The sequence below is a fragment of the Mus caroli genome, unplaced genomic scaffold (genome assembly GCF_978045245.1).
Source record: "Mus caroli unplaced genomic scaffold, Mus_caroli_1 scaffold_5, whole genome shotgun sequence".
In the NCBI taxonomy this organism is placed as follows: domain Eukaryota; kingdom Metazoa; phylum Chordata; class Mammalia; order Rodentia; family Muridae; genus Mus; species Mus caroli.
In genome coordinates, this window is record NW_028227260.1 from 4,398,335 (window position 1) to 4,425,374 (window position 27,040).

The following is a 27,040-nucleotide window of genomic DNA, read 5'->3' on the forward strand; positions in this document are numbered from 1 at the left end:
GATATGCTTCTTGTCTTTCATGAGGGGGTCAAATCTCAAGACTGAAAGGGGTTTGCCTTACCACCTCCTTGCCTCTCAGTTCTAACACAACCAGAGTAGGATCTAACCCAGTGACTCCTATGACACTTGCTGCATGACATTCACTGCTTTGATCTAGGACTACTAACTTTGCCTCATTTATATTTGGGAAAATCCGCTTCCTTTGGAATTTCTACTTCTTGTGCCAATTAAACATGGTTCCATAGTATAATCTTTTATATATTGTGTGAAAAGAATGATGCTTCCCTTGTGTGTGTCTGTGTATATGTGTCTGTGTGTGTGTCTGTGTGTATTAAAGTAGTTGAAGGTACAGATTTTGTACATTAAGCTAGGACTGAAGAATGAACCCACTGAGTACCTATAAAAAGGTCTTCAGCATAAATAATGCAAAAATCAAGACAATATTTCATTTTCAACATTTCCAAAGAAGAGAAGAGTGGGTACTCTTTTCATTTTTGTTTTTTTTGGTTTCAGTTTTAGGAAGTCTTTACCTAGAGTACAAATAGTTTTGAAGACCTTGGGCATACCAAATTTTTGTTGTTGACGGTTATTGGCTCTGATGGGTGCCTTTCTGTTGTTGTTGTTGTTGTTGTTGTTGTTGTTGTTAATGACTCTATAAGGATAGACCTTACCTGTGATCTCTTTGTTAGGGATCATAAACTCTTTCCTGAAGTCAGTTCTGGATCTGGATTGAAAGCTGTGGGTATACGTATCCTGGGCAAGGAACTTATGAGTCTTATCATTAGCCCAACCTAGGACTGTTCAACTTGGGGGCCAGAAAATTGGCATGTGTGATAATTGTCTTTCAGTTGTGGTAAAATACCAAGCCTAGATGGATTCAAGGAAAAGGGATCTTCATGGTAGCAGTGTGTTAAGTCCATATTCCTTGGCTCTTTATTCTTGGCCTGTGGTGAGGCAGAATATAATGGCACTAGGAGCTTGTACAAGCAGAGGCTACTCAGCTTACAACATCCAATAAGTAGAGAGAAATTGATATAGAGATGGATAGGGAGAGGAAAGAAAGAGATATAGAAAATATGAGGGAGAGAAGAATAATCTGTGAATATGGGGGCCTGATACTTTTTCCTTTGTTATTCCATCTGAGCTCTTAAGTTATTGGTTGATACCCCTATATTCAGGACAGATCTTCTCCCTCTGTCAATCATCTTTGAAAATGTCCTCATAGTATGCCTAGAAATATGGTTTTCTAATCTCCTAGGTGGCTCTCAATCAAAACCAGTTGACAGTCAAGATTAAGTACCATGGCAGGTCAATCTGACAAACTGTTGGGGCACTTGGGAGAAAGATCTGATGTTGTCACTGTTAGTCTATGGGAATTTTGTACTTCCGTGTGAATGTGATACACTCTGCTCACTGGAATAGATCTCCATCAATCTAGGCACAAAATGTTCACATCTCACCAATTCAGAATCCTGTCCCAGTGGAGGAGTGGAAGAGTCCAAGCATTTAAAAAAACAAGTACATCACATCAAAAATTCATCAGAAAATTACCTTTCCACTCCAGGGCTTCTCAGGCTGTGACTGGGCATCTAAAGAGAGAATAATAGTCTAGAAACAGTAGTGATAGTGTCATTTCAACCCTGTTTATAACAGAGCTCATGTGAAGCATCTGGACTGTGAGAATGCTGTTGCAGGGCCAGTGGTCTCCTGCAAAGTCTTCTGCCTTGCCAGGATACTATCAAGATAGGACCTTCCGTTGTCCATCTTCTCCTCAGCCCATGAGACTTCATCTTTTCTAATATGTTCTTCTCAGTCACAAGATGCCTTCTTTTCTGAATTTAAAGCCAAGCTTACTCAGTGAATCAGGCAGCAAGGAAGTCACAGGGGAAGGGTATGGTGGTAGAAATGAGAAGAAATTCAGAAAGAGAACTGGGCAGTGAAAGTCAGGGGACTATTAATACGATATGTAAGCTTTAAGTTTGCTCAGACTGGAAAACACATAAGTATCAGAGCATGTGGTCTTCAGTTCCTTCATCTTCAAGCCAAAGGACATATGGCTTTGCTATTTCTAAGTCCCCAACCCTCATGACTCTGTGACACCAAATACATGGGTATGACACAATTCACTCCAAAGACTCATGGCTCTTACAAGGATGTGTCTAATTCTGTCGTTCACCTCTTTCATCACCTCTCATGGTATCCAATTAAAGAAAACATCCTGAGGAATGCATTTCTCAGGTTCAGTCTTAGTCATATATTTCAAATTGGCATCGCTGTTGGAGTTATTTCTAGATTGTGATGTTATGGGCTATTCATTATAGCTTAGACTTAGCACTTGACTTCTTTTTTGCGGCGCTGGGAATGCAATGCAGAGCCCATCAACATACCCGGTTGCTCTATAGGCTTTGTCAACTTGAAATAAACTAGAGACACCTGTGAAGAGGAAAATGCAGTTGAAGGATTACTTCCATCCTGTTGGCCTGTAAGCATGTCTCTGGGATTCTCATGATTGCTAATTGATGGAGGAGGGGGAGGGGTGGAACACTCTGAGCACTGCCATGTCTGAGCAGGTAGTCCTGAGTTGTGTAGGAATAGTAGCTGAATGTTAACCTGGAAAAATACTAGTAAGGAATATTCCTCTGTGCTCTCTGCTTCAGTTCCTGTTTCCAGATCCTGCCTTGAATTCCTGCCCTAGCTTCCTCTAATGATGGACTATAACCTGTTAGCTAAAATAAACCCTTGCCTCTCCAGGATCTTTTGGCCATGGTGTTTTGTTTTGGTGTTTTGTTTTGTTTTGTTTGGTTTGGTTTGGTTTGGTTTGGTTTTGTTGCATAACAATAACAAGCAGGCGAGGACATCAAGCAAATGCTCTACCATTAAGCTAAGAGCCTTGGCCCTATATTTTTCTCTTTTAGCACAAGAGTGTGACTCTTATGTTTTCTTTTTGAGTTGAGAAACATCCCTAAATGGGTTACAAAGAGTTTCAAAAAAATAACTTTACCCTTGAGCTTTTTCATGCTTGTGACTCATTTGCATGACCACCACCAGGGACCAGCAGTCTCCTGTCACACAGCATCATTGATGGTCCTCATTTTGTTCATTTAGTCCTGATCTGAAAAAGTCAGAGCTCGTGGATCCAAACACAGATGCTTGACTACAAAGGAATTATGTCTGTAATAATGTTTTCCGTTGGGGAATCTTGCTTTAAAGAAAAATGCATCTGACTTTTCTGATGAGCAAAATATCTTGTGCGTTATTTGTAGCTGGAAAACAATATTGGTATGAATACCTTGGTTCAGATACCACCAAAGGGATACCTGGTTGGCCTTTGAACTTTCCTTTGTTTATTCTTTATTCTATTGTGATAAGAATAAACAATAGATACATGTGGCTACTACCAGGAATGGAATTCTAATTTGACTGACCTTCACTTTTCTGTTGTTAAACAGGAAACTGTTAAAGACAATTCACTTCTTTTTATGCCAAATGTTTTGAAAGTCTATTTGGAAAACGGACAGACCAAATCCTTTCGCTTTGACTGCAGCACCTCCATCAAGGTAAGATGACACTCGAATCTCTGGGCCTGTACTCATTAGGTAAAATCAAACCATACAGAATGCATAAACTAAGAGGGCTCTGTTCTTTTTGTCCCTATGAATGCTACAAACAATATGGCATGCCGTCTATGAGGAAACACCAGGGCTAGCCATTTTGCTGCACCTACAGATTAATTAAAATACCATGATTGTCAACAAGAAAGTTTGGCATCCCGCCCAAAGCCAACAGGATTTCCCAGCAATGTCAGCCACCAAGAACATTAGGATGTTAACTGTTACTTGAATATCTGCTACTTTGGTGTCCAGCAGAAACAAGGGGTAGAGTCATGAAAAGATAATATTTACTTTTGTTTGCTGTAACCAATTGTTCAAGATTGCTACATAACAAGTCAGAACTGAAGTGTGTTTCTCAAGAGGGGGTGAAAGTAAGTGCTACCATGCAATCCCAGGATTTTTGATCCACGGGTGAGTTTTACATAATAGGTTTGGTGGCAAAGTATATGCCCCCCCCATGCTTCTTTCTTGGAAAAGAAAAGTGCATATTCTCCTCTTTTTTTTTCATTGTACAAAAGTATGTTCAGAAATTGATTGCTCCCTAATGTCTCATCAGCCTAAAATAGGCTTTCTTCAAATGGCACAGTCAGAAAGATTTTTATGGAGGTAAAAATGTACCTACTGATGATATGTACCATAATCTAGCAAGAGAATATCAAGTCTGTGTTTAAAATGTCTATCAATAGTCAACCATTAATTCTCCGTGTTTGAAAGGACTCAGAGTAGACCTCACCTGTGCAAATGGTTCTACAAAGCCCACTTGCTGTGCATCTTACTGTCATAATAGCAGCAAGCAGCTGGGTTTAAATTGCCTTAAATACATGGTGATTCAGTTGGCAGTAGAAGGCACAATATTAGTAGATGGGTGTAGGAGCACTAAGTCATCCTTAATTGCCCCAGATGAAATACTAGTTCCCTTCATATAAGACTGCTACTTTGAAATGGTGATGGCTGAGAAAATTGTCCCCCCCCCCTTTTTTTTCCTATTCAATACAAATGTATGATGAGAGAATAATTTATCTAACAATTGATCAACTCCCTGGCAGGGGGCGGGGCCTCCACAAATTCTTTCTGGGAAGAACAAGAGAGTAATCATTTTAGACTTTGGGGGCCACTTGATGTCTGTAAGAATTATTGGATTCTTTTCTTGCATCTTGGAAACAGACACAGAAATGGGGCATTGAGAGATCCTTAAGAAAACCCTGGAAGTAGACGACCTTCTTGAGGAATACCCAGTACTCAACCATGTGCCTCTCACACTCTAGTTCCTTTCAACAGAGGGTGAAATGCTAGATTCAACAAGGAAAGTCAGCCCATAAGCATGATCTAAGAGAAATCATATACATATCGTTCAGTGTCTCATCCCCATGGACACCTATGGGCAGAGTTTTAGTCTCCTGGAAATGATGTAGCAGTACACATAGTGTGTTACTAAGAAATGCCCCCTTTGTATTAGTGCCTATAGCTGACCAATTGGATGGCTGGTCTTGGTGCCTTATCCCTCTAGTCATCAGTTGATATTGCAAGGCCCAAGTCTACTTCTCTGCTACTGTTAGCATAAACTCTGTGCTATGGTCCAGGGCTTTAGCTCAAGTATAATGACTCCTGCCAGGCAGGCACTGAAGACCTAAGATTCTTTCCTAAGAGTGAGATGGCAGAGTCACATCTTTCTTTAGTTAAGGCTAATCCATTCCTACACACAGATTATGTGAGCAAATGGGGATAACCATCTGGGCCACTGTTGCAGACCTTGGAACCCATGTACACAAGTACATTTCTGCAAATCTCTGCCCAGACAAACTTATTCTGTGTTCCCAGCTGCTTAGCTTCTTGCTGTTAGACCTCCTACCTCACTTAAAGACATGTGTTAAGACTTGAGTACATATCTTACCGGAAATCAATCGAAACTGAAGAAAAGGTCTATCATTCATTCCTCTGGGCCTCTTTATTATAGGAACTCACATTAGACTGAGTTTGATTTCCTAGCAGAGTACAGTTGACAAGGAGAAAACTAGGAGCTGTGCAAAGAGTTCACATCAAATTCAAGTTCTCTTATCGTGTGCCTAACAGCCTTATTAGCACAGCAGACACTGGTTGTTGGACATAACAGAAAGAGTGCTGCAATGAAAGGAAGGTGACACCTGCTGAATTCAAGTTACCAGTGTTCTCATTACAGAGTTATGATAGGGAACAGCTATCAGAGTCATTTCCTACTGGCCCTGCTACTGGTTTTAAAAAATGTCACATAAAGTTCATACAGCCACACAAAGCCTGGGTTGTATTTCTCTTTCCTGGATGTTGTAAAAAAAAAATTATAAAGCAGGGAATCTTTTAGATCACATTCACCACAATCAAGGATTTTTTTTTTGAACAATTATTCTTTGAGGGTGGGTTTGGTTGCTATCGTGGATTTTGTTTTAATTGGGCCAAAAGGGCAATCAAGTAGACTTAAATAGCAGAACCATGGAAAACCCACTTCCTATATGAGAAGGTTTTTCCACCTTTGCAACTATTGAGGTGTTGGAATCCATGGTTCTTTGTTGTGACTGCCCAGTGCATTGTGAAGGCACTTAACAGTATCCCTACTCTCTAACCACTAATGACATCCCCAACCCTGCTGTGCCAACCAAAGATTATCTCCAAAAATGTCCGAATGTTGCCATAAGACACCATTTCCTCCCACTGAGAAACTATGCTCTACAGAACTTTAGGCATGTGACAAAAATTATCTTGAAGAGGGGTCATTTGCATTCAAATCTATGGAAAAAAATGAAAGGCTGAGGAGATTCTCTGTGCATGCCTTTATTTGTGTAGTCAACATGTCCTGACTATAAATGTTTAATCCTATAAAAGATTACAGACAGAGCTTGCTCATTTCACCTTCCCCGGGGATGTAAAATGAACATGTACTGTTATGGTGGTGCTCTCTGAGTAAATGGCATTATAATAAATGCCTTGTACATATGAACGCATTTGATTGCTATATCCATTCCAAGGCAGGCATAATTATCACTTGCAGTTTCCAGGTGGGGAAACTGAGATACTTACTGGTTGAATAACTCACTGGTTGATACCAGTGCTGTGAAGTTTATAAGCATGAGAGCTGGGATTAGAAACTAGACTTTCCGAGGAGAGTCACAGTTACCATGCTCTCTTGCAGACTAGGCAAGGCCCAGCATACTACTTGGGGTCAGGAGTAAAATGGTAGATATTTCAGGCCACATGGGCTACTGCACAACTCTGTTCCTACAGTGTATGGACATTAAATCAACCATGGACAAGAGATGAATTAACTCTGTCTCAATAAAATTATATTTACAAAAATGAGTGGTGGACTAGACTTGGTATGCAGGCCATACTTTACTGGTCCCTGTGGTAGAACACTTCCAAAGCTAGTTTAATTGTTTCCTCATTTAGAGAAGAAGAGACTAAAATTAACCCCTTATTCATTTAAAAAAAACTTTCTAATTTATAACAATACATGGGGACTGGTTAAGGACAGTGGCTGTTCTTCTAGAGGACTCGGCTTTGATTCTCAGCACCTACATGGTGGCTCATGACTACTTGTAACTCCAGTTCCAGGGGATCTGATGACCCCTTCTAGCCTCTTTGGGTACCAGGCATACAAATGCAGCATAGCACATATGAAGGCAAATCACCTATATACATTTAAGAGGAAAAAAGAAGAATCTTATATGATCAATGAGTTCTTCTTCCATTACAGGATGTAAAGCCTAAATAAATCATGGTACACTCTAAAAAATAAAGTGGACAGTGTTGATTTTGATCTCTTCATGTCACTGTTTGTTCTGTAAGGATGTCATCTTAACCCTGCAAGAGAAGTTGTCTATCAAAGGCATTGAGCACTTCTCCCTCATGCTGGAGCAGAGAATTGAAGGGGCCGGAACCAAGCTGCTCTTGCTTCATGAACAGGAGACACTCACTCAGGTCTGTGATGTACCCCCCAAGAATGCTACTGCTGCTGCTGTTGGAAACAGAGTCTGTGTTGTCTCACGATGCCCTTCCTCCAGTCCTCTCCCTCTAGCTGCTCTAAACCCGAGGTTCTCTCTGAAGAAAGCACTGCCTTTTAATGAATGTATTTGTTACCTCAAGGAGATGGTCCCCCTTTTGCCAGGCTGTCATAGATTTTCAGTTCATCTCCCAGATTTGTCATTCAAAAGCCAGGGAGATACTGGAATATAGCTCTGCAGAGTGACATTTTCTGTTACTGCAATGACTTCCTTGCTTGTTTTGATCTCTAGTCTCTTCAAAATCATTTAAAACCACAATTGTTTCTGAGAGTATGTAGAATAAGTCAAAGTCATCTTTGTTGTCTTTTGTTCTGGAAACATACTCAAGGCTATTTTTGGAAGCCTGTAATCACTGCCTTAGTCCTGCCCATTATCAATGTGATGTACCTATGTGTCCCAATTCCTGGCTCCCAAGATTCCACCCTATCTGTTCTCTGGGGAGACAAGCCAACTGTTTGCTGCTGCAACCAACATACTGCCATCACTTGTCTTAACTTCAAAAAAGCTGAGCATTTTGGTTGAGTCTTTAAGTATCCACAAAGTCTACTTGCTTAGGAAAGTTCATTGAGAGATAGCCCTAAAAAGAGGGCATAAGGGGACATGGGGGGGGGGGGAGACACCTGCAACTGAAGCAGCAAGTTACCACCAAGAGAATAGAAGGACAATAAGCAACTGTCATACTAAAAACTTAAGTGTCTGGGGGCTGGAGGGATGACTCAGCAGTTAAGAACATGATTTGCTTCTCTAAAGGACTCAAGTTCAATTCTCAGACCCCACATCAGATGGTTCACAACTACCTAGAACTCCAGCTCCAGGGCATCTAACACCTCTGGCCTCTTTAGGCACCTGAGCTTACATGCACATGCATAATGGAAAAAAAAGGAAAATAATTCTTTAAACAAAAATCAAGAACTAGTACTCCACACATCAGTTCCCTTGAATTGCCTTATCCCTTTGACAGAATCCAATGGGGTGCAGTGAATTAGAAAAGTTGCCATGCATTTTGAATTCAATGTCTGTATCTAAGCTTTACCTATGATGGTCATCAAACTTAAATCTACATAAGGATATTTAAAGTCACTTGCAAAAATTCCACATGGAAAAATACTCTTAGAAATGGATGGCTTATTTTATGCAATGTCTTTGGGAGACCATCACTTATATTCAGAACCCCTTAAGCAAAATCTCAGTGTGTGTTTAAGTTCTACTAGAAGCAAAACTTCAGCCAAAGATGTGAATGTGTGGAATTCCATGAGAAGTTATGAGAAAAGCTGAGAGAGGGGGAGAAAATGGGCATGGGGGCAAATTGGGGAGTCAATAAAAATGGCTCATCAAGCCAGTTCCCACCATGTCACCTAGAGCCCCATCCTACAAGAGAGCTCTGAGTAACAACTTAGAACACTTGTCAGTGCCACTTCACCTGGGTATGTTAATCAAGCAGTTGACCTGTCATTGGTGATGGGCTATGCCTAAAGACTCTACAAACTCCTGTTCCATCAAGTGGTCACAGGGACATGTAGTAAAAAACCTTTACCTGTGGCAGTAAATGACAAAGAGAGGTGGGCAGCCCACCTGTTCCCGAGTATAATAAAAAGTTCCACCACTTTCTGTTTCTCTTTATAGTTCTGCTCAAACTTCTGCTGACTCTATGGGCCTGGGGGGAACCATTATGGAGATTTATGTGAACAAAGATTCAAAAATGTTCCTGATCTTACATATCCAAAACTTAAGAAAATGAGCCAAATGGCCTAAAAGAAAGCAGTTACCTACTTTTGAATCATTCTGTATAAAACAGCCATTGCAGTCTCAGAATAGGATAAGAATTTATGTCATGTCACTCTAAGTGTATGAATTCTTGTCATCTCTCCTTTCCTGTGCTGCTTTCTCTTTCCTTTCCTTTTAAACCTTCCTAGAACAAGTCCCTGTATATACAAACTCTAACATCTGAGTCTGCTTCTAGGAACCCCAGTCTCACACAAAGGCAAATGGGAAAATTTTGTTGATGTAGAAAGAAAGGGCATTTTGATTCAGTGGCTTTCAGCCCTTTCTTAGCCAGAACAGATGGATTCTTTTTTTTCCAGCTTTTTATTAGATATTTTCTTCATTTACATTTCAAAGGCTATCCGGAAAGTCCCCTATACCCTCCCCCTGCCCTGCTCCCCTACCCACCCACTCCCACTTTTTGGCCTTGGCATTCCCTTGTACTGGGGCATATAAAGTTTGCAAGACCTAGGGGCCTCTCTTCCCAATAATGGCTGACTAGGCCATCTTCTGATACATATGCAGCTAGAGACACGAGCTCCAGTGGGTAGTGGTTAGTTCATGTTATTGTTCCACCTATAGGGTTGCAGACCCCTTCAGCTCCTTGGGTACTTTCTCTAGCTCCTCCATTGGGTGCCCTGTGTTCCATCCAATAGATGACTGTGAACATCCACTTCTGTATTTCGCAGGCCTCACACAAGACAGCTATATTGGGGTCCTTTCGGCAAAACCTTGCTGGCATATGGATTCCTAAATGATGTTTGCTCTTCCAGGTGACACAGAGGCCCAGCTCCCATAAGATGAGGTGTCTTTTCCGAATCAGTTTTGTTCCCAAGGATCCCATTGACCTGTTAAGAAGAGATCCAGTTGCTTTCGAGTATCTCTATGTTCAGGTAGGTAAACTTTTTTGATTATTCTATATGAATGTGGAGGTATATGACTGACCTCCTCAGTGGTTTTTTTTTTCTTTCCATGCTCCTCTAAGCTCGATGAATCATGAAATAAGTAGGTTATGCTCCTTTCATTTTCACATTTGATTTTGAAAGAATTTATTACTCCCATATAGGTTGCAAAAATGGTGATCTCCATCCTCCACCCAGATTTACCCATTGTTAACATTTTCTCCCATGTACCTGATACTTAATGCAGGTACATACTCGTTGTCTTTTTCATCACAGAAATTTATACATGAACATATTCTTTTTCTACAACACATGAAAGCTAGTTACTTACTTCATATATTATTTTTTCTTCAAATATAATATGTATTTTCCAATAACATGGACAATTATTTATATAAACTCTGTCCAATTAACAAAATCAAGAAGTGGTACATCAGTGTGTGTTCCTTATCTCATCTTTTATCTACCTCCAAAATGATGCCTGTGGCCCCCAAATGTCATTTTTTTTTTCTGGAATACAATTCACTGTGGAATCCAATTTTGCATGTAGTTTAATTATCTTGTTCCTTTAGTGTCCTTAAATCAATGCCATTCCTTATTCCTGTCTGTGACTTTGGTGACATTGAGTTTTGGAAGTACTAATCAGCTATTTCACAGAAATATTTTCATTTGGTTTATGATTGGGTTGAAGTTATGAATTTGTAAAGAATGATATGAGTGACTATTCTCCTCAGTATAGCATATGAGGAGCCACATGGTGCCAGTTTATCCCTTTAATTGTGAGGCTAACTTTGACTCTTATGTGGGTTGTGTCCTTGTATAAATTAATCACTTTTCTTATATAATGAATAAGAAATTCGTGGCAAGTCATTTGTGACTTTTATCATCTTATATTTCATCAAATTGTCACCCACTAATATTTATTAATAGTATTAATTGGTGATTCTTGCTTGAATCTATTGTTATAATGCTGATTTAAAATGACATGCCTAATCTCATTATGTCTCTCTTCAATGATCAGTTGGCACACAATATATATATGAGTTGTTTCTTCTCCAAATGTTTATTCATTCATTTAGGTACCTAAATTTCTTTAAGACATTGTGATAATAATTACATTGGAACTAATAATTTTCAGAAATTTAAGATTCTAAGATGTGTGTGTATGTGTGTGTGTGTGTGTGTGTGTGTTCTCTAGATGGTCTATCTTACCTTTTATTTTGGAATATAATTATCCCCAAAATAAAACTTCCAGGGGTAAGTATGATGAGTATTTGGAATTATTTGCCCCAGAGGAAATCTTTTGATATAGATAACATATTGATGTTTATGTGATTCAATATTTGGGAGCAGCTCCTATATTTTTTGTGAATCTATCACTAAAATTTTCCAATGCAATTGGAATAAACATTGTCAACCTATTATAGGAGCTGGACAGGTAACTGAACAGTTAAAAGTATTGGATGGTCTTCCAGAGCAAACCTTTAGTGACAGTATTGACCTGATGGGAATATATCCTCCAATGGGAAGGTAGAGCTTAGCAAAAGACACACCTAGGGAATGCCAGGTCATCTGAAGAAACAAAACAAAACAAAATAAAAAACAAAAAAAAACCCACCTCAATATTAAAAATATTACCAGAAAAATATTCACCCTAACATTTTGAGAAAATGGGGGGAAATCAGCATTGTCCACTGGAGTGTCATTGTGTATATCAACAACTTTCCAAGGCAGATCAAACACCCAAGAATAGTTTCCCAAAACAAAATAAACTCCTTGTTTAAAAGAATTGATTCCAGCATCTAGCTGGCAGCTAACAACTCCAGTTCCAAGGAAACTAATGACTTCTTCTGGCCTCGGTGGGCACTGAATGCACCTACATACATGTAGGCAAAACATCCATACACATAAAAATAAAATCTCAAAAAAGAACCTATTTGTTTAATGTGTAACACACAGTAATAGAAACACTCAAAGTGTCTATAAACATGTTTTACATTGACAGATATAAAAAAGAAAGAAAAATAAATATGAACCAGAAGAAAGTAGATATAAGGTGAGAGAGATACAAACAAGATACATATGGCAAATTAGGAACGTTGGTATCAAATGGCCATAATCCCTAGAGATCAGTAATGACGACAGAGAAAGAAGAAGCAGAGCATGCTACTACATTCTAGTGCATAGGAATCCTGAGAAAAGAATCTACTAGGTCTCCCTACCTCTGTGATTTTAGGACAACATTTTTGTAGCTGGAGAGTGTGATTAATGTTCATGAAGATAGCCCTGCATCTCCAAGATAAGCCCAAACCTGTTCAGTGTATACACCCTATTATCAAAAAATAATTTTAAATGTATACTACATTTTCCAACCTGAACAGTAAGACCACCATGTTCTGGGATTTCTTGGTGGTAAATTTAGGTCTGATGCACCTTTTAATTGGCAACAGTATTCTCCCAGTAACTCAGGAAACCAAGCGAACTATGACTGAATGAAACAAAGAGTGCAGTCCTCAGCTGATCCATTACTGCATCTCCTCTATATTCATGCTGAGCATCACTCAGAGACTAAGTCACCTCACCTTAGACCTTGGGCTACAATTATTAGCTAGTTAGCTGCAAATGAATGGCTCCAGGTACCTGTTAGTATAGAGCTGTAGACAGGGAAATGCAGGAATGGGTTGTTTTCTATAATTACATTCTCATCTTGATAACAGGACGGTGCTTTAAAACCATTCGGCTTCTGTTTAAACACCACAAGAAGTCCACTGCCTTGGTAAAGGGGAAAAAAACATGGCTGTGCTTGTCCTAGAGAAAGGAGACAAGGAGTCACTAAAGCTGATTGTGTTGTGTTTAAGGCGTGTTTGCTCAAATCAAATGCATGGGGGGGGGTTCTTTCATTTGAAAGACATCTTTTCTACCAGGGGACGGGCCTCAAAATGCAGCAACCTGTCTGGAGCACTTGCCTGGAGACTGAAAGAGACTGATGATGTTTCCGTTTTCCTGCCTTGCCTTTCATGTAGGTGGTGGATTATCTACCTCCTAATGGAGTAGGCAGTGGGGGAGATGCATAGCCATGGTCTGTGGGTGATGGAGACTAAAATCAAGCTACTAGCATTTTATATATCCCCTTCAGAGAATAGGATATGATTTTTTTTTTTACTTCAGACTCTACTTGGAAATGACTGCATCGCAGAATGTGTGGTGCGTCTAAAATAACACATCTGTCTACTAGAAGTCAACAGGTCTCCTGTGTGCCTGTGTTGATTTTAAACTACTACAAAGGTGCAATGAAATTGCTTGGAGAACAGAAGAGGAAGCAGAATCCATGTAAAATGAATTTAACTTAGCTATCTCCTAATGAGGACACTTACCATAGGCCAGATGAAGCAGGAAGATGCAAACCGATTTCAGTAGTGATAATATGTATTCATCTCCGAGTCATTAATGGCCCATGATTGCCTTTGCAAATTTTAGTATATATATTAACTGTAAACTCTAACATCTAGACTGTTGGAATTCATAATGATAATATGTATGCTGACACTTGTCCTGTCCACTCTGTTCAGAAAAAAAAAGTTGTTTATACCAATTAGTAAACAAGTTATAACTCTTGAGTCACCAAAATCTTGGCAAACATGTATTGTTTTACTCTTAAACATATATTAATTACAAATGAACTTTTTATAAGCCTATACAAGGTCCTGTTAGAACCTCTACTTAGCAATTGCTACTATTCACTTGGGAAACTGTATTTAAGTAATATATTTAAGAGTTATAAAATAATGATTTATCTCCCACATACACACATACATACATACGTACGTACGTACATACATACATACACATGTAATACATATTGCACACAACCTCTCCAGGGTCATTCTTTTTATTTAATTAGATATTTTCTTCATTTACATTTCAAATGTTATCCCCAAAGCCCCCTGTACCCCACCCTACTCCCCAACCCACCCACTTCTGCTTCCTGGCCCTTGTATTCCCCTGTACTGGGGCATAATTGAGTGACTAATTGCCTTATCAAAAGGTTTACCCAGGATTCTGCTAAAAATGCATATGTCTTTAGTTCCTTTTCTATTCCTGTGATGAAGCACTACGGCAAAGGCAACTTTTTTTAAGCATTTAATTGTGGTCTTGCTTATAGCTTCAACGAGTTCATGCTGTCTGGTAGGGAGTATGATGGCAAGGAGACAGGCAGTCATTTTGTTGGAGCAGAAGCTGAAATTGGGAATGGCATGGGCTTTTGAAACTTCAAAGCCTACCCCCTAGTGACACACCTGCCTGAACACAGCCACACCTCCTAATCCTTCCCAAATAGTTCCACTGACTGAAGACCAAATACTCCAATATATAGGCCTATAGGGGACATTTTTATTCAAACCACCACAGCAAGGCACAACTGGAATGAAAAAAAAAATGGCTCTGGCCAGAGTTCTTAGGAAGTAACAATAATGGTTCATGTTTCTATCGCAAATTCCATTTTGTAAATTAATCACCTTAGGGCTATTGTGGAAATCTTGCAAGTTAGTTAGCTCTTAAGTCAATTGTTCTCAAGAGTTCACCCATTTTTAGATAAAGAAAAGAAAACTAACATGTTATGGCTAAGGTAATTGTATTACCTACCATTAAACCTGAGCTTTTATATCTAAATTCTATATGAAAAGAAAAGGGAAAACACCTTCTGTTGTAAATTCTTATGCAGTAGCAGTCTTCAAAAAAGTTATTTGAAAAATGACTTCTCATAAAACAGATTTTGGGGTTGAGGCAATATCTCAGCCCATAAAGATCATAAGGACATGAGTTTGATCCCCAGAGCCCACATTAACCAAAAGTAAGATGTAGCAGCACGTGCTTGCAACCACAGCCCCAGGGAAATAAAGACAGGCAGATCCTGGAAGCTTGCCAGCCTGCTAGTCTAGCCTGCGAATTTACCTAGCCTTGGAAAATTCCAGGTCAGTGAGAGATCCTGTCTAAATATATGTTGAGCAACAATATCCAAATTTGTCTTTGGACCTACATAGACAGAGCACACATATACATGTGTACCAACACAAAGCTCTAAAATTAAAGCAAGTGTTCCCCTTTTAGTTTGCTGGAAACTATGCCATGTTACAGTAAAATAATCATTACATTGCTGTCAGAGTTCCCTGGACCACATTTTGGGGGATACATATGTGTACACCTTAAGCATATGAGCACACACAACATTCTGGGTTTCTAGTCTCTTAGAAGACTGTTTAAGGCAACCTATCTAGGCTGTTAACGTCCTGGAGCCATGACTGACTGCCTTAAGCACTGTGCCTGATTGTTAAAACAAAAATAAACAGAACAAAGTAGCAGCTTTAAATTGTTAACGGGGTGGGGGGTGGTATATCCCAAGCTTCCTAGGTCCCACTTCTTAACATAACTACTTTAAATAGGAGCTGCTGGGTGTTCCAGGAAGCTTTATGATTTTTTTCAGCAAAACAAACATGAAAGATTCTATTAGGGGTGAATTGGGAGAAGTGGACTCACTTAGCAATGAAGCAGTGGGCTGATAATGTGTATTGTACATACATATATAAAATACAAAACATAAGATGCACTAAGTATGCAATGTTTAAACATTACATGCAGAAGCCATGCAATGGTACCTGGATCTAAGTTCATAAAATCAGTATGTGAGGTAATTAATAATGTACTTCTCTTAAAAAGGAAGCAAAACAGCGCAGCATGGGTTTCCCTTTGATGACTATTTGATACAAGGCAAAGAATACAATAAGGATGCAGAAAAAGGGATATATTTTTCTAGACCTAGAATCCAGTTTCCAGCATAAAAATCAGTCATCACATACACAGAATCTGCTTACATGTTCTGTATGTTCCTTCTGCTCTCAGCTCTAAACTTTGCTCCTAACAAGATAGAGGAATATAGTACCCAAGCCTAGTCTCTGGGGTCACACAGGACCTTAACATTTTATAGCACAGGCTTAGCCACTTTGGTTGACAGTGATGCAGTCTGGGCATTTTACACAGCCTGGCCTTCATTATGATGGTTTGAATATGAGTGGCTCCTAAAGGCTCACACGTTTGAATGCTTAGGCCCCTGTTGGTTGAACTGTTTGGGGAGGATTAGGTTTGTTCCTGTTAGAGGTGGTGTGACACTGAAGGTAAGCTTTGAGCTTTCAAAAGCCCATACCATTCTCTCTCTGCCTGTTAGCTCTCTGCCTCCCCCTTTTGAATAAGGTTGTAAGCTCTTAGCAACTGTTCTAGCGCCATGCCTGCCTGCCTGCTTGCTGCCTGCTCTCTTTCATGAAGATCATGCCCTCTCCCTCTGAAACTTCAACACCTCTCATAAGTCCATCCTTCTATAAGTTGCCTTGTTCATGATACTTAGGAAAGCCACAGAAAAGTTACAAGACACCCACCTACCCCAGCCTTACAAGTAGCTGCAACTATAGGGTGTAACATTATACCTTGCCTTCATTTTGGCCCTCGCCACAAATTCTGAGTTGAACAAACTAATTCCAAGAGATCTGGACTAATGCCCACATGAATGCACATTTGAAAATGGATGGCTGCTGCCACTGAAATGGATGGAAGGTTTTAATAGATACCCTTACAGCACTCACCAATGCCCTGTGATAAAGTGTTTGCACATCTCATGTAATCCTCAAGCAGCTCCAGTGAAATGATACCTATGAGCCCCACTCACAGATAAATGGACAGCAAGAGATCAAATAAATGCTAATGTTTCCAACATAGTAGCTATTGATAGCAAAACTGGGATTGTGACCCCCAGTACCACATAAAGTAAGACTAAGAATAACATAAATAATACATTTTTAGAAGTATGACTATGCTTACAGCTGCCAAGTACTGTTCAAGGGTTTCACATTGTCAACTATTTTAGTCCTCACAACACCCTGTGGTTAAAAACCATCACTCACTCCATTTTAGAGAAAGGAAAAACTGAGGCTCCATCAAGTTATGGATTCATATAAAAAGAACAAAGAAATTTAGAAGCCAGGATTTCAAGTCAAGCAATAGCCTAACTGCAAAATCCACATTCCTCCAACAGTGTTTCCCTGTTCAGTTGCAGCACCTGTGTTTGGCAATCCCATCCCTAAATTCCTAATTATTTTTACAAAAAGCTAAATATTTAAATAACAGCTTGTCGATGACTGTTAAATGTTTTGTGTGGTCTCTGTGTTTGTGCAATTAAATACTGACTCGGCTCCAAGCAGCATGGTGGAGATGTTTCCACATTTAGCCTCAGTGCCTTAGAAGTGAAGGTTGAAACACTGAGGGAATGGTTGTCACCTGTTCCTCTAAAGGCAGTGGAAGGCGGCTCATGCTCTGACCAACTGCGCCCTCTGCTGGTATTTTCACAGAGTTGTAACGATGTCGTTCAGGAGCGATTTGGACCAGAGCTGAAATACGACATTGCCTTGCGGCTGGCCGCGTTACAAATGTACATTGCTACTGTCACCACCAAACAGACGCAGAAAATCTCCCTCAAATACATTGAGTAAGTGTTCACACTTGGTGTCATGAGATGCTGTGGGTGTTTCTTTACTCATTTGTATGTGTTTGCAGAATTCATCTTGTTCATGGCAGATTGTTTGTAAACTAGTGGCAAAATATACAAATATTTTCTCTTTTATATAGAAGAGATGCATTCCTCACTTTACTCTCCTTTAGAAAATTGCAGTCAAGGTGGAAAGCATTTTTTAAAATAATGTATAAGCCCCAGAATGATGGCTCACTCCCACCATCCCAATCAACTTTAGTGATAGAGCATACTGAGGCAGAAGGCTTGCCATGAGGACAAGAGAGACCAGGACCTCGTAGCAAGATCTTGTCCCTAAAACACCAGAATAAGGAAACAAACCAAGGTAAACAGATTACAGGTTTAGTGATGCAGGCCTCTAATTTCAGTTACTCATGAGGCTGAGGAAGGAGAATTCCAAGGTCTAGGGTTACAGAGTGAGTTCAAAGCCAAACTGAGCACCTTATAGATCTCCCAGCTCAGAATGAGGGGAAAATGCGGACAAGCATAATTACTTCAAAGGCAAATGGGTAAACTGAGGTACAAAACAATTAAGTTGCACACGGTTAAAACCCAAGCAGTGTGACTACTCTTTTGCCTTAGTTTATGTGATAGACTGAATTGCATTGGGTTTTTTTTTTTTTTTGAGCCTACTTAGGCTTAGCCACTCTCCCCCCCCCCAAAAAAAAAAAACAAACAAACAAACAAAAACCACCAATCAAAGAGAGAAGTAATGTGAGAAGAAGAAGAGAGGAGATTAATTTCATGTAGTAGATCTGAGAAGAGAAACACGTAAAGGAGCTACTAAGCTCCAGATCTGTCTTCAGGATCCTGACATGAGATATCTATTTAAATGGAGATTTAGGTTTAAATAGAGGGCCAAAGGTGTCTGTAACTCAGCAGTCTAGGCAAGCTCTGCTCCTGCCCACCACTGACTCATCCTGTCTGCTCTCTGCTGCACAAGGTTCTTCTTAGGGGGCAAGTTCCTCCTCTGGATGGCACCAGGCTTCAACCTTTGTCTCCTTGCAGCATGAAACTCCTGGAATAATTTCATTTCCTAGGGGTTCCTCTGTCTTAATAGCCAGGTAGCACAAAGGATAGGCACCATGGTCTCTTTGGAATCCCTCCTCTATTGCTAGGGTGGTTGGCGCAGCAGTTCTCAACCTGTGAGTCATGACCCCTTTAAGACGTCAATGACCCTCTCATTAGGGTTGCCTAAGACCACCAGAAAACACAAATATTTACATTAGGATTCATAACCATACCAAAATTACACTTACAAAGTAGCAACAAAAGTAATTTTATAGTTGGGGCGCACCACAACATTAGGAACTGTGTTAAAAAGCTACAGTACTGGGAAGGTTGAGAGCCATTTTTTTATAGAGGGACTTGTTCTGAAGTGTCTTCACAGTAGTGTCCAAAGTAATGTCAGATGTTGGGCCTGGTGGCTTACACCTATACTCCTCGAATTGAGAGAGTCTTAGGAGAATCACAAGTTTGATGCCAGCCTTAGGTATATAATAAGACCTTGTAAATAAAAGGGGGATCTGGAGGATAACTCCATAGTTCAAAGCTTTTGCTGCTCTTGCATAGGACCCGAGTTTAGTTTCTAGCATGCACATGGTGATTTACAGCCACCTGTAACTCCAGTAGCAAGGCAAACTGACACCCTCTTCTGGTGTCTCTGACCACCAAGCATGCCTGTGGTGAACATACGGAAATGCAGGCAAAACAGTCATACAACATTAAATCTTAAAACAAAAAAAAGTAATGCTACAACCATAGTACCTTCGTATCTGTATAGGGGACTTGGGGGAAAAAAGAGAAGTGTGAAGAGGCTGGCAAAAATGTCACACAATGAAGTTGTCTCTGTGAATCACAATTTGTTCATAAACTATGAATGCCTCCTCTTGCTGAGCATGCTGTTTTACCACCAGCATCCCTCTTGGGCCAAGAAAGAGCCTCTTTTCTTAGAAAATGGATGATTTGTATTGCCTCCAGCTGATGAATCTATTTAAGGGTCATCTTTTAAGAGGGAATGTTCAGTTTCTCAGCAAGAGGTACACTAGCCTAAAGCAAACTCCACTGCCTTCATCCCCGCAGTCCTTTATGCTAACAAAACAGAGAGCTGGTGTGTCAGGACTTATAGTCAGATTGAAATCATACCTCCATGCCATTCTAAAATCCTTGGAATTTTCCTGATCTGCATTCAAACCATGGATGGATGAATCTACTCCCACTTTCTGAAGGCACCTTCCCACTGGCATTTATTTATAAAGTACCATGAGGCCCCACTAACTAACCTAGGGGCTGGTTTGGGAAGGACTAGAGCTTCAATTTGCTACCCCCAATGACACTGTTCTGTCAACTCCCAATTTATCCATTGCCGCCTACATAACAAAAAGCCCTCCCATGTGATTCAGTTACCTGAGTGATCGATCTTTCTTCCTGTGGCATACACATAGTAACTGTGTTCTGAGAGACTGCCCACCCACAAACAAGTCTCGTATTAACTGGACACATTCACGTGTGCCGCCTTCTTCTACTATCTAAAGTTCTTAGGTACAGATGAACCTGGCTGCCATTTGAAAGGGTACCTATTCAACCTGAGAACATACTCATACAAGTAACATGCATTTAGGTGGCTAGAAATGCAGCCTAGTCACTAAAGTGCTTGAATCCTAGAATTTACCCTGTGCTTATAAAGCTGGCCATAGCATGTGACATATGCATATAATCCCAGCACTGGGGTAGCAGAGACAGGTGGATCCCTGGGACTCACTGACCAGTCAGCCGAGCTTAATCAGTGAGTTTTAGGCCAGTGAGAGACTCTTTAGAAAACTAGCACACCTTTCTGCAGACCATAACCTCTCAGGGATAACTAGTTTAACTAGTAGTCTTGGAGTCTGCAACCATGTTGGCATCAATCAATTCTTTTACCAAATATTGATTGAGCATTGTATAAAACATTGGCATCAAATAGTAGAAAACACTAATTTGTATAAAATATACTCCTTACCAATGAGAAACTTGTGATCTAAATATAAAGATGGGACATAAAGATATGCTAGCAGAAGAACACACACTCAAGAATATCTGGACAGCGCTAATTAGTCTTTATGGGTTAAGTGGAGGGTGGGGAGGCAGGGTAGGGAGGGAGGTGGTGAATCTGAGAAAATGAGGGAGTAGGTATCAAAACATGTTGTAAAGAACTCTCAGAGAACATACTTAAAAAGACATAAAGATATGAAAAAATAGTCATCTAAGATAATAATACAGGGCTGAGGGCACTTGGCCAGCATGACTGAAGCTCTGAGTTACTGCACAAGCACTGCCCTCCAAATACATATAAAGTCTAGTAGCCTACAACAGTGTTGGTAGCAATCAGTTCTTCTACCAAGTATTGACTGAACATTATATATAGCATTTACATCACATAGTAGGTTGTATAGGCACCTTTTCAAATGAAAGCCAGTTTTATCTGTATAAGTTTGTATGTGTGTATTGTAGATATATACAACATATGTGTGTTGCATGTATATTTTACTTTTCATTATTTTGAATGTTTCCTTTCCTTTATTCTTCTCTCACATATTACATCCCTACCACAGCCTCTCCTTCTTTTCTCTTCCCAGTCTCACTCCCCACCTCCTCTCTCCTTCAGATCCACTGTTCCTCCAATTCCCTTCTGAAAAGAGCAGGCCTCCAAGTTATATCAACCAAACACGGAATAACAAGATGCAGTAAGACTGGGTACAACCGCTCATATCAAGGCTGGACAAGGCAACCCAGTAAGAGAAAGGGGTCCCGAGTGCAGGACAAAAGAACCAGGGACACCTCCATTGTCACTGTTAGGAGTCTCACAAAGAGTGAAAGCTTTACAACCATAACATCTGCAGAGGACCTAGCACAGACCCATGCAGACTCTATGATTGTCACTGCAGCCTCTGTGAGCCCCTAGGAGCCCTGCTTTGTTGATTCTGTGGATTGTGCTCGCATGGTGTCCATGACCCCTCTGTTTCCTACGATCCTTTCTCCACCTTTTCTGTGGAGTTTCCTGAGCTCCCCCTAATGTTTGAGTGTTGGTCTCTGCATCTGCTCCTATCAGCTGCAGAAAAAAGCCTCTCTGATGACGATTGGCATAGGCACCAATCTACAAGTATAGCATTAGGAAGTTTCATTGACTTTTTTTTTGGGGGGGGGGGGGCGGGGTCAGTTGTGTTTGGTTCTATTCTAGGTTTCTAAGCCCTAGAACTGCTTTCCTCTCTCACGCTCCCCCTCCTCCCTCCCCCCACTCTGTGTGTGTATCTGTGTATTTATGTATATGTATATACACACATATGTATGTGTGTTTTAAAATAAAGACGCAAGTAGCCCTTAAGCATGTGCAGCCAATGAAGACAGTAAGTACAAGCTGAAAAGGTTAAAGAAAACATATTGGAAATATTTTGTAGAATGTATTTAAGAGACTCAGAAATGGGGTTGGACAAAATCTCTCTTTACTGTTCATTGTTAGTGTTCTTTCTATAGGGTGAAGAATATATATGTTTGCTTTTAAATCTGAACAAATGCATCAGTGATCCAATAGTATGTTTCCTGCATGGAAATTAAAATTTACCTCCCTGTCCATTTTTTCCAACAAACAGCAGAGTGCCGTTTATTTGTATCTAAGTCATCATCACCATAAGAACAAGGAATGAAAGATGTGCTTTATGTTGCAGGAAAGAATGGGGACTAGAGACTTTTCTTCCATCTGCTGTGCTGCAGAGCATGAAAGAGAAGAACATCAAGAAAGCACTCTCCCACCTTGTCAAAGCAAATCAAAACTTGGTACCACCGGGTAAAAAGGTATCCCTGTTAGATCTTAAGAGAATGTAGATTTTTAATCAGAGAGACTTGCACGCATTTAAGAACTTATTTTAAATTAGCCTGTGAAGAACATACTTGGCACACTGTATTTACAAAAAACAAACAACAACAACAACAAAACAAAAACCTCATACACTATTTGCCTGTCTCTAAACAAACAAAAATACTAATCCTTCTGGAAATCTATTTATTTCTTACAAGATGGAAACTACTTATATGAGTTAGGAGGCACGGGGTAGTCACATGAGAGAATTTCTGAGACTTTGTAGCTAGGGGGTCAAATCACAAGATAATTGTACATTTTCATCCTAGGACTGGTTACTGCTCAGACCAGCTTAAATGCAAAGTACACAGTAAGGGGCCCTGAAGGCCAGTTACTGTATTCATTACATTAGGATTATCTCCCAGGGAGCTGTTGACATTGGTAAGAGGTTGTTCCTTGCTAAAGTATAAGGGTGTTGTGCTGGACATTCATGAGACGTGAAGAAGCATCCTTGATCTGTGCTGGCCAGGTAACAGGGTCACCTCTCCCCATTATTATTAAAAAATGTGTCCACATCTTGCCATGGATGCCCTAAGAAACAAAATCACCACCATCACCACTTAGAACCATTGGATTAAATTCTACTAATTTCATTAGTATTAAAATCTTTGTATTCATTTCTGTTTTTATTAAGTAAGAGAAGCACAAAGACCATTTAAAAATATTCACTTGGTCAGAAAAAAAGAAAGGTGTGGTTGAGAAGTAATAAAAGAGTAAAGATTCCAGTAAGTAAAAAGACAAGGAGTCTTAAATCTCTAAGCCTATAAAATGGGAAACAACCTGAGTACACACTAGAGCTGATAGAGGCTGTTGAAACTTCTCTGACCTCAATACAAATCACCATCCATGTGGGTAGTTCTTTGGTCATGGTATCCTATTTTCTGTCATTTTTATAAGGCTTCAACCCATAAACGTTTTTTAAAACATATAATCAAGTTCTGTACACTCTTGGCCACATTCTCTTTCCCGGTTTCAATGGAAAAATATCCCTTATCACCTCACTGTGAGCATTCAGCTTCAGAAAAAAAAAAAAAATAGAAAGATACCATGGGTCAAGAGTTTTACAATTCCAAGTGCTGAGGAGATGGCTCAGATGGTAAACTGCTTGCTAGACAAGCAGGAGGACCTGAATTCAATCCCAGAACCTATGTAATGATGCTGCATGTTCTGGCTAATACTTGTAATCCCAATGCTGGGGAGATGGACCCAGGCTCCATGGCGTTCACTGGGGCTCATTGGGGCTCACTGGGGCTCACTGGCCTGCCAGCCTTAGCCTACATCATGAAATACCATCTCAAATAAAGCAAGGTAACTGGCTCTCAAGGAATCACATGTGATATCCATTGTCCTCCATGCACGCATACACTCATATACATGTACAGAAAGGGAGAAAGACAGACACACAAACAGAAACACAGACACACAGAGGCACAGACAGACAGACACACACACACACACACACACACGTACACTTTTCATAGTTTTTGTTCTGATTTGGCCAAAAATTGATGTCTGTTAAGTAGTTTGATTTGATTTTTTTTTTCAAGCCTGGTGCTGGTGGCCTTGTTTTATAATAGTTAACAACCACCAATATTAATTGATTCTCTTATCTATTATATACTTGTGTGTGTGTGTGTGTGTGTGTGTGTCTGTATGTGTGTGTGTCTGTGTGTGTCTGTGTGGTTCTGTGTTTTTCTGTGTCTGTGTGTTTCCTACTAAAACCTAGCATTTCTAGCCAAGAGAGTGGTTTGCTTAAATCGTTTTGGGTTTTTGAAAAGATTTAGGGTGAGTGAATGGTACAAAATCATCACTACAGAAAGGACAACACCTCTTGTTAGAGTTAGCAAGGGAGTTGGAAAGTCATGTGACTGAAGTAAATTTTCCAGTCTTTGCTACTTAATGGTGATCATCTATACCTTGTTGAAAATTCACCTTTGATAAACATTCCTTATGTATTCAATATAAGACAGATACAGATTCTATCCAAATTCCTCATTTTAAATGGCATGAAAGCCTACATTTTTGAAGTCTCCATAAAGATCAGTTCTATCTAGATATTTGTAGTTCATGAAACTCCATAGAGTTGCATTAGCTAAATGAGGATTTTCATAGGAAATTCAAACCATTTCACAGTGATTGGAGTTGAGAAATTTCACTCTCCCTGAAAATCTGAAAAGAGTAGAAGAAAGTTGAGAGTGGAGGTATGCAAGGCTGCTTAAAAAGTTTTGCAGAGATCGCAGGCAGCTCCACAAATCCACAAATTCTGTGTGCATTTGAGTCTCCTGTGTCATTAGAAAATTTACATACCACACTCTTCTTTGCCTCTAATCAGAGTTAGGAAGTATCCCTCACCTATTGTAACCTCTCAGTGAGCAGACATATCCAGAGAGCAATGTCTCGCCCTGTTCTTACTTACTGAATGGACGAACCATGTGTACCTACCTCAACATCTCCCATCACACACACACACACACACACACACACACACACGCATTCACACTTCTCTTTCAGAAGCAATAAGATTTGAATCTTGATGTTACATTTCAGTCCATCATCAGAAAACACGGGATATAGCAATATACTGCCCTTCTTACTGAAGAGTTTTTCTCATACCCCATCTCCCCAGTAATATAAGCATCCACTGGGGCTGGAGGCATAACTCAGTTGGTAGAGAACCCAGAACACTGGATTCTACCCCAGCACTGCATGCACTGGCCATGGTGGCACACAGCATAATTCCAACATTCCAGAGTTGAAGTTAAAGGGAAGTTCAAGGTCATCCTCAGCTAAATAGGAAATTTGAAGATAGCCTAGGATACATGAAATTATGTCTTAAAACAAAACAAAACAAAAAGCATCCTTGTCATGTGTCTTTATCTCCACAGTAGAAAGAGTTCCCACCCAGTGGAACCCACATTTGAGCTTTCTTTTCTCTCCTCAGCTCTCTGCACTACAAGCTAAGGTCCACTATCTCAAGTTCCTCAGTGACCTGCGACTGTATGGGGGCCGTGTATTCAAGGCAACATTAGTGGTAATTTTATTTTCTTTCTTTCTGCCTGGAGCCAGAGGCCTGCCAAACATCACAGCACAGGCTGTCTTCAAGGAGTTGTCCTGGATGATAAACACAAAGAAGCTCGGAATCTTTCCTTGTTTTCAATACTAACTGACTTCACCACATTCTGAAGATAACTTAAGACATGTTCAATCTAGATAGCATTGCTGAAGCAGCCCTGGGGAAAAAAATGGAATCAAAGGACTCTTAACAATGGTGTCTTTTCAATCACTGAGATAGAAGGGGGGAAAAACCCTTCTCACTTATAAAAGTTTTGGATATGTATAAATATATTGTATCATGATAACATTTACTTTCTACGTTATTCATAATTTACCGGCACCTCCATACACTCATATATGAGTCCACCAAATTGGATGATTTAATGCAATGTAACCCAGAAAACCTTTCCAAAGAATATCTCGTGATATTATGAAAACAGTCTCAGGCTAAAGGTTAGATGATGCTTCGGAAGTCCAGGCTTTGAAATATTCTGTCATTCTCTTTCCTCAGCAGGCAGAGAAGCGCTCAGAAGTAACTCTTCTGGTTGGTCCCCGGTATGGCATAAGCCATGTCATAAACACCAAAACCAATCTGGTGGCTCTTTTAGCTGACTTCAGCCATGTCAACAGGATTGAAATGTTTACTGAAGAGGAGAGCTTGGTGAGGGTGGAGCTGCATGTGCTAGATGTGAAGGTGAGCCTATCAAATGTTGATCTGAAGGACTGGCTTGAGCAGCTCATTTCTGATAGCCTTGATGGTACTCACCATGCATGAAAGACTTAATGTGTGCAGGGCCTCCAAGATGCCACATTGTGAAAAAAAGTAAATAATAAATTCATACAACTCCAGTCTAGGTGCTCTAGTCCTCATTAAATTGATGTGTGATTTGGGGATGGCCTGTTATATTTCTTTAGGCACAGTTTCTCCATCTATACATAAAAAAGCAAGTTATATTATTTCTCAGTCCCTTCTGGCTGTAGAATACTGAATCATATATCACTAGGGAGAATGTGTTTCCATCACACTTTCTAGACTGGATTTCTCGAGTAGAAAGTCAGTGAAAGTTCCCCCAGCTAGTTAGAATTGTTATTCATTCTCTTTGGTTAAATTGGGATACCCAGTCCCAACACCAGGCCCAGTCTGGCAGAGTTGGAGAAATAGATTCAGGAACACTGGGAAGACTGTAAAGCATTTCTTCAGAGCAAATCAGAATGCACCA

General features: G+C 40.0%; 1 protein-coding gene across 6 annotated transcripts in view; it reads left to right on the top strand.

Moving 5' to 3' along the window:
* The window catches only part of Frmpd4 (FERM and PDZ domain containing 4), a 667,256-nt gene that overhangs the window by 622,931 nt on the left and 17,285 nt on the right, over nucleotides 1–27,040 (top strand). For all 6 annotated transcript variants that reach the window (XM_029473447.2, XM_029473445.2, XM_029473446.2 and 3 more), the window contains 7 exons: nucleotides 3,450–3,557; nucleotides 7,428–7,559; nucleotides 10,177–10,296; nucleotides 17,697–17,833; nucleotides 22,576–22,702; nucleotides 25,708–25,797; nucleotides 26,332–26,514. In XM_029473447.2, the coding sequence (XP_029329307.1) occupies nucleotides 3,450–3,557; nucleotides 7,428–7,559; nucleotides 10,177–10,296; nucleotides 17,697–17,833; nucleotides 22,576–22,702; nucleotides 25,708–25,797; nucleotides 26,332–26,514 (897 nt within the window). The remainder of the gene's footprint in view (nucleotides 1–3,449; nucleotides 3,558–7,427; nucleotides 7,560–10,176; nucleotides 10,297–17,696; nucleotides 17,834–22,575; nucleotides 22,703–25,707; nucleotides 25,798–26,331; nucleotides 26,515–27,040) is intronic.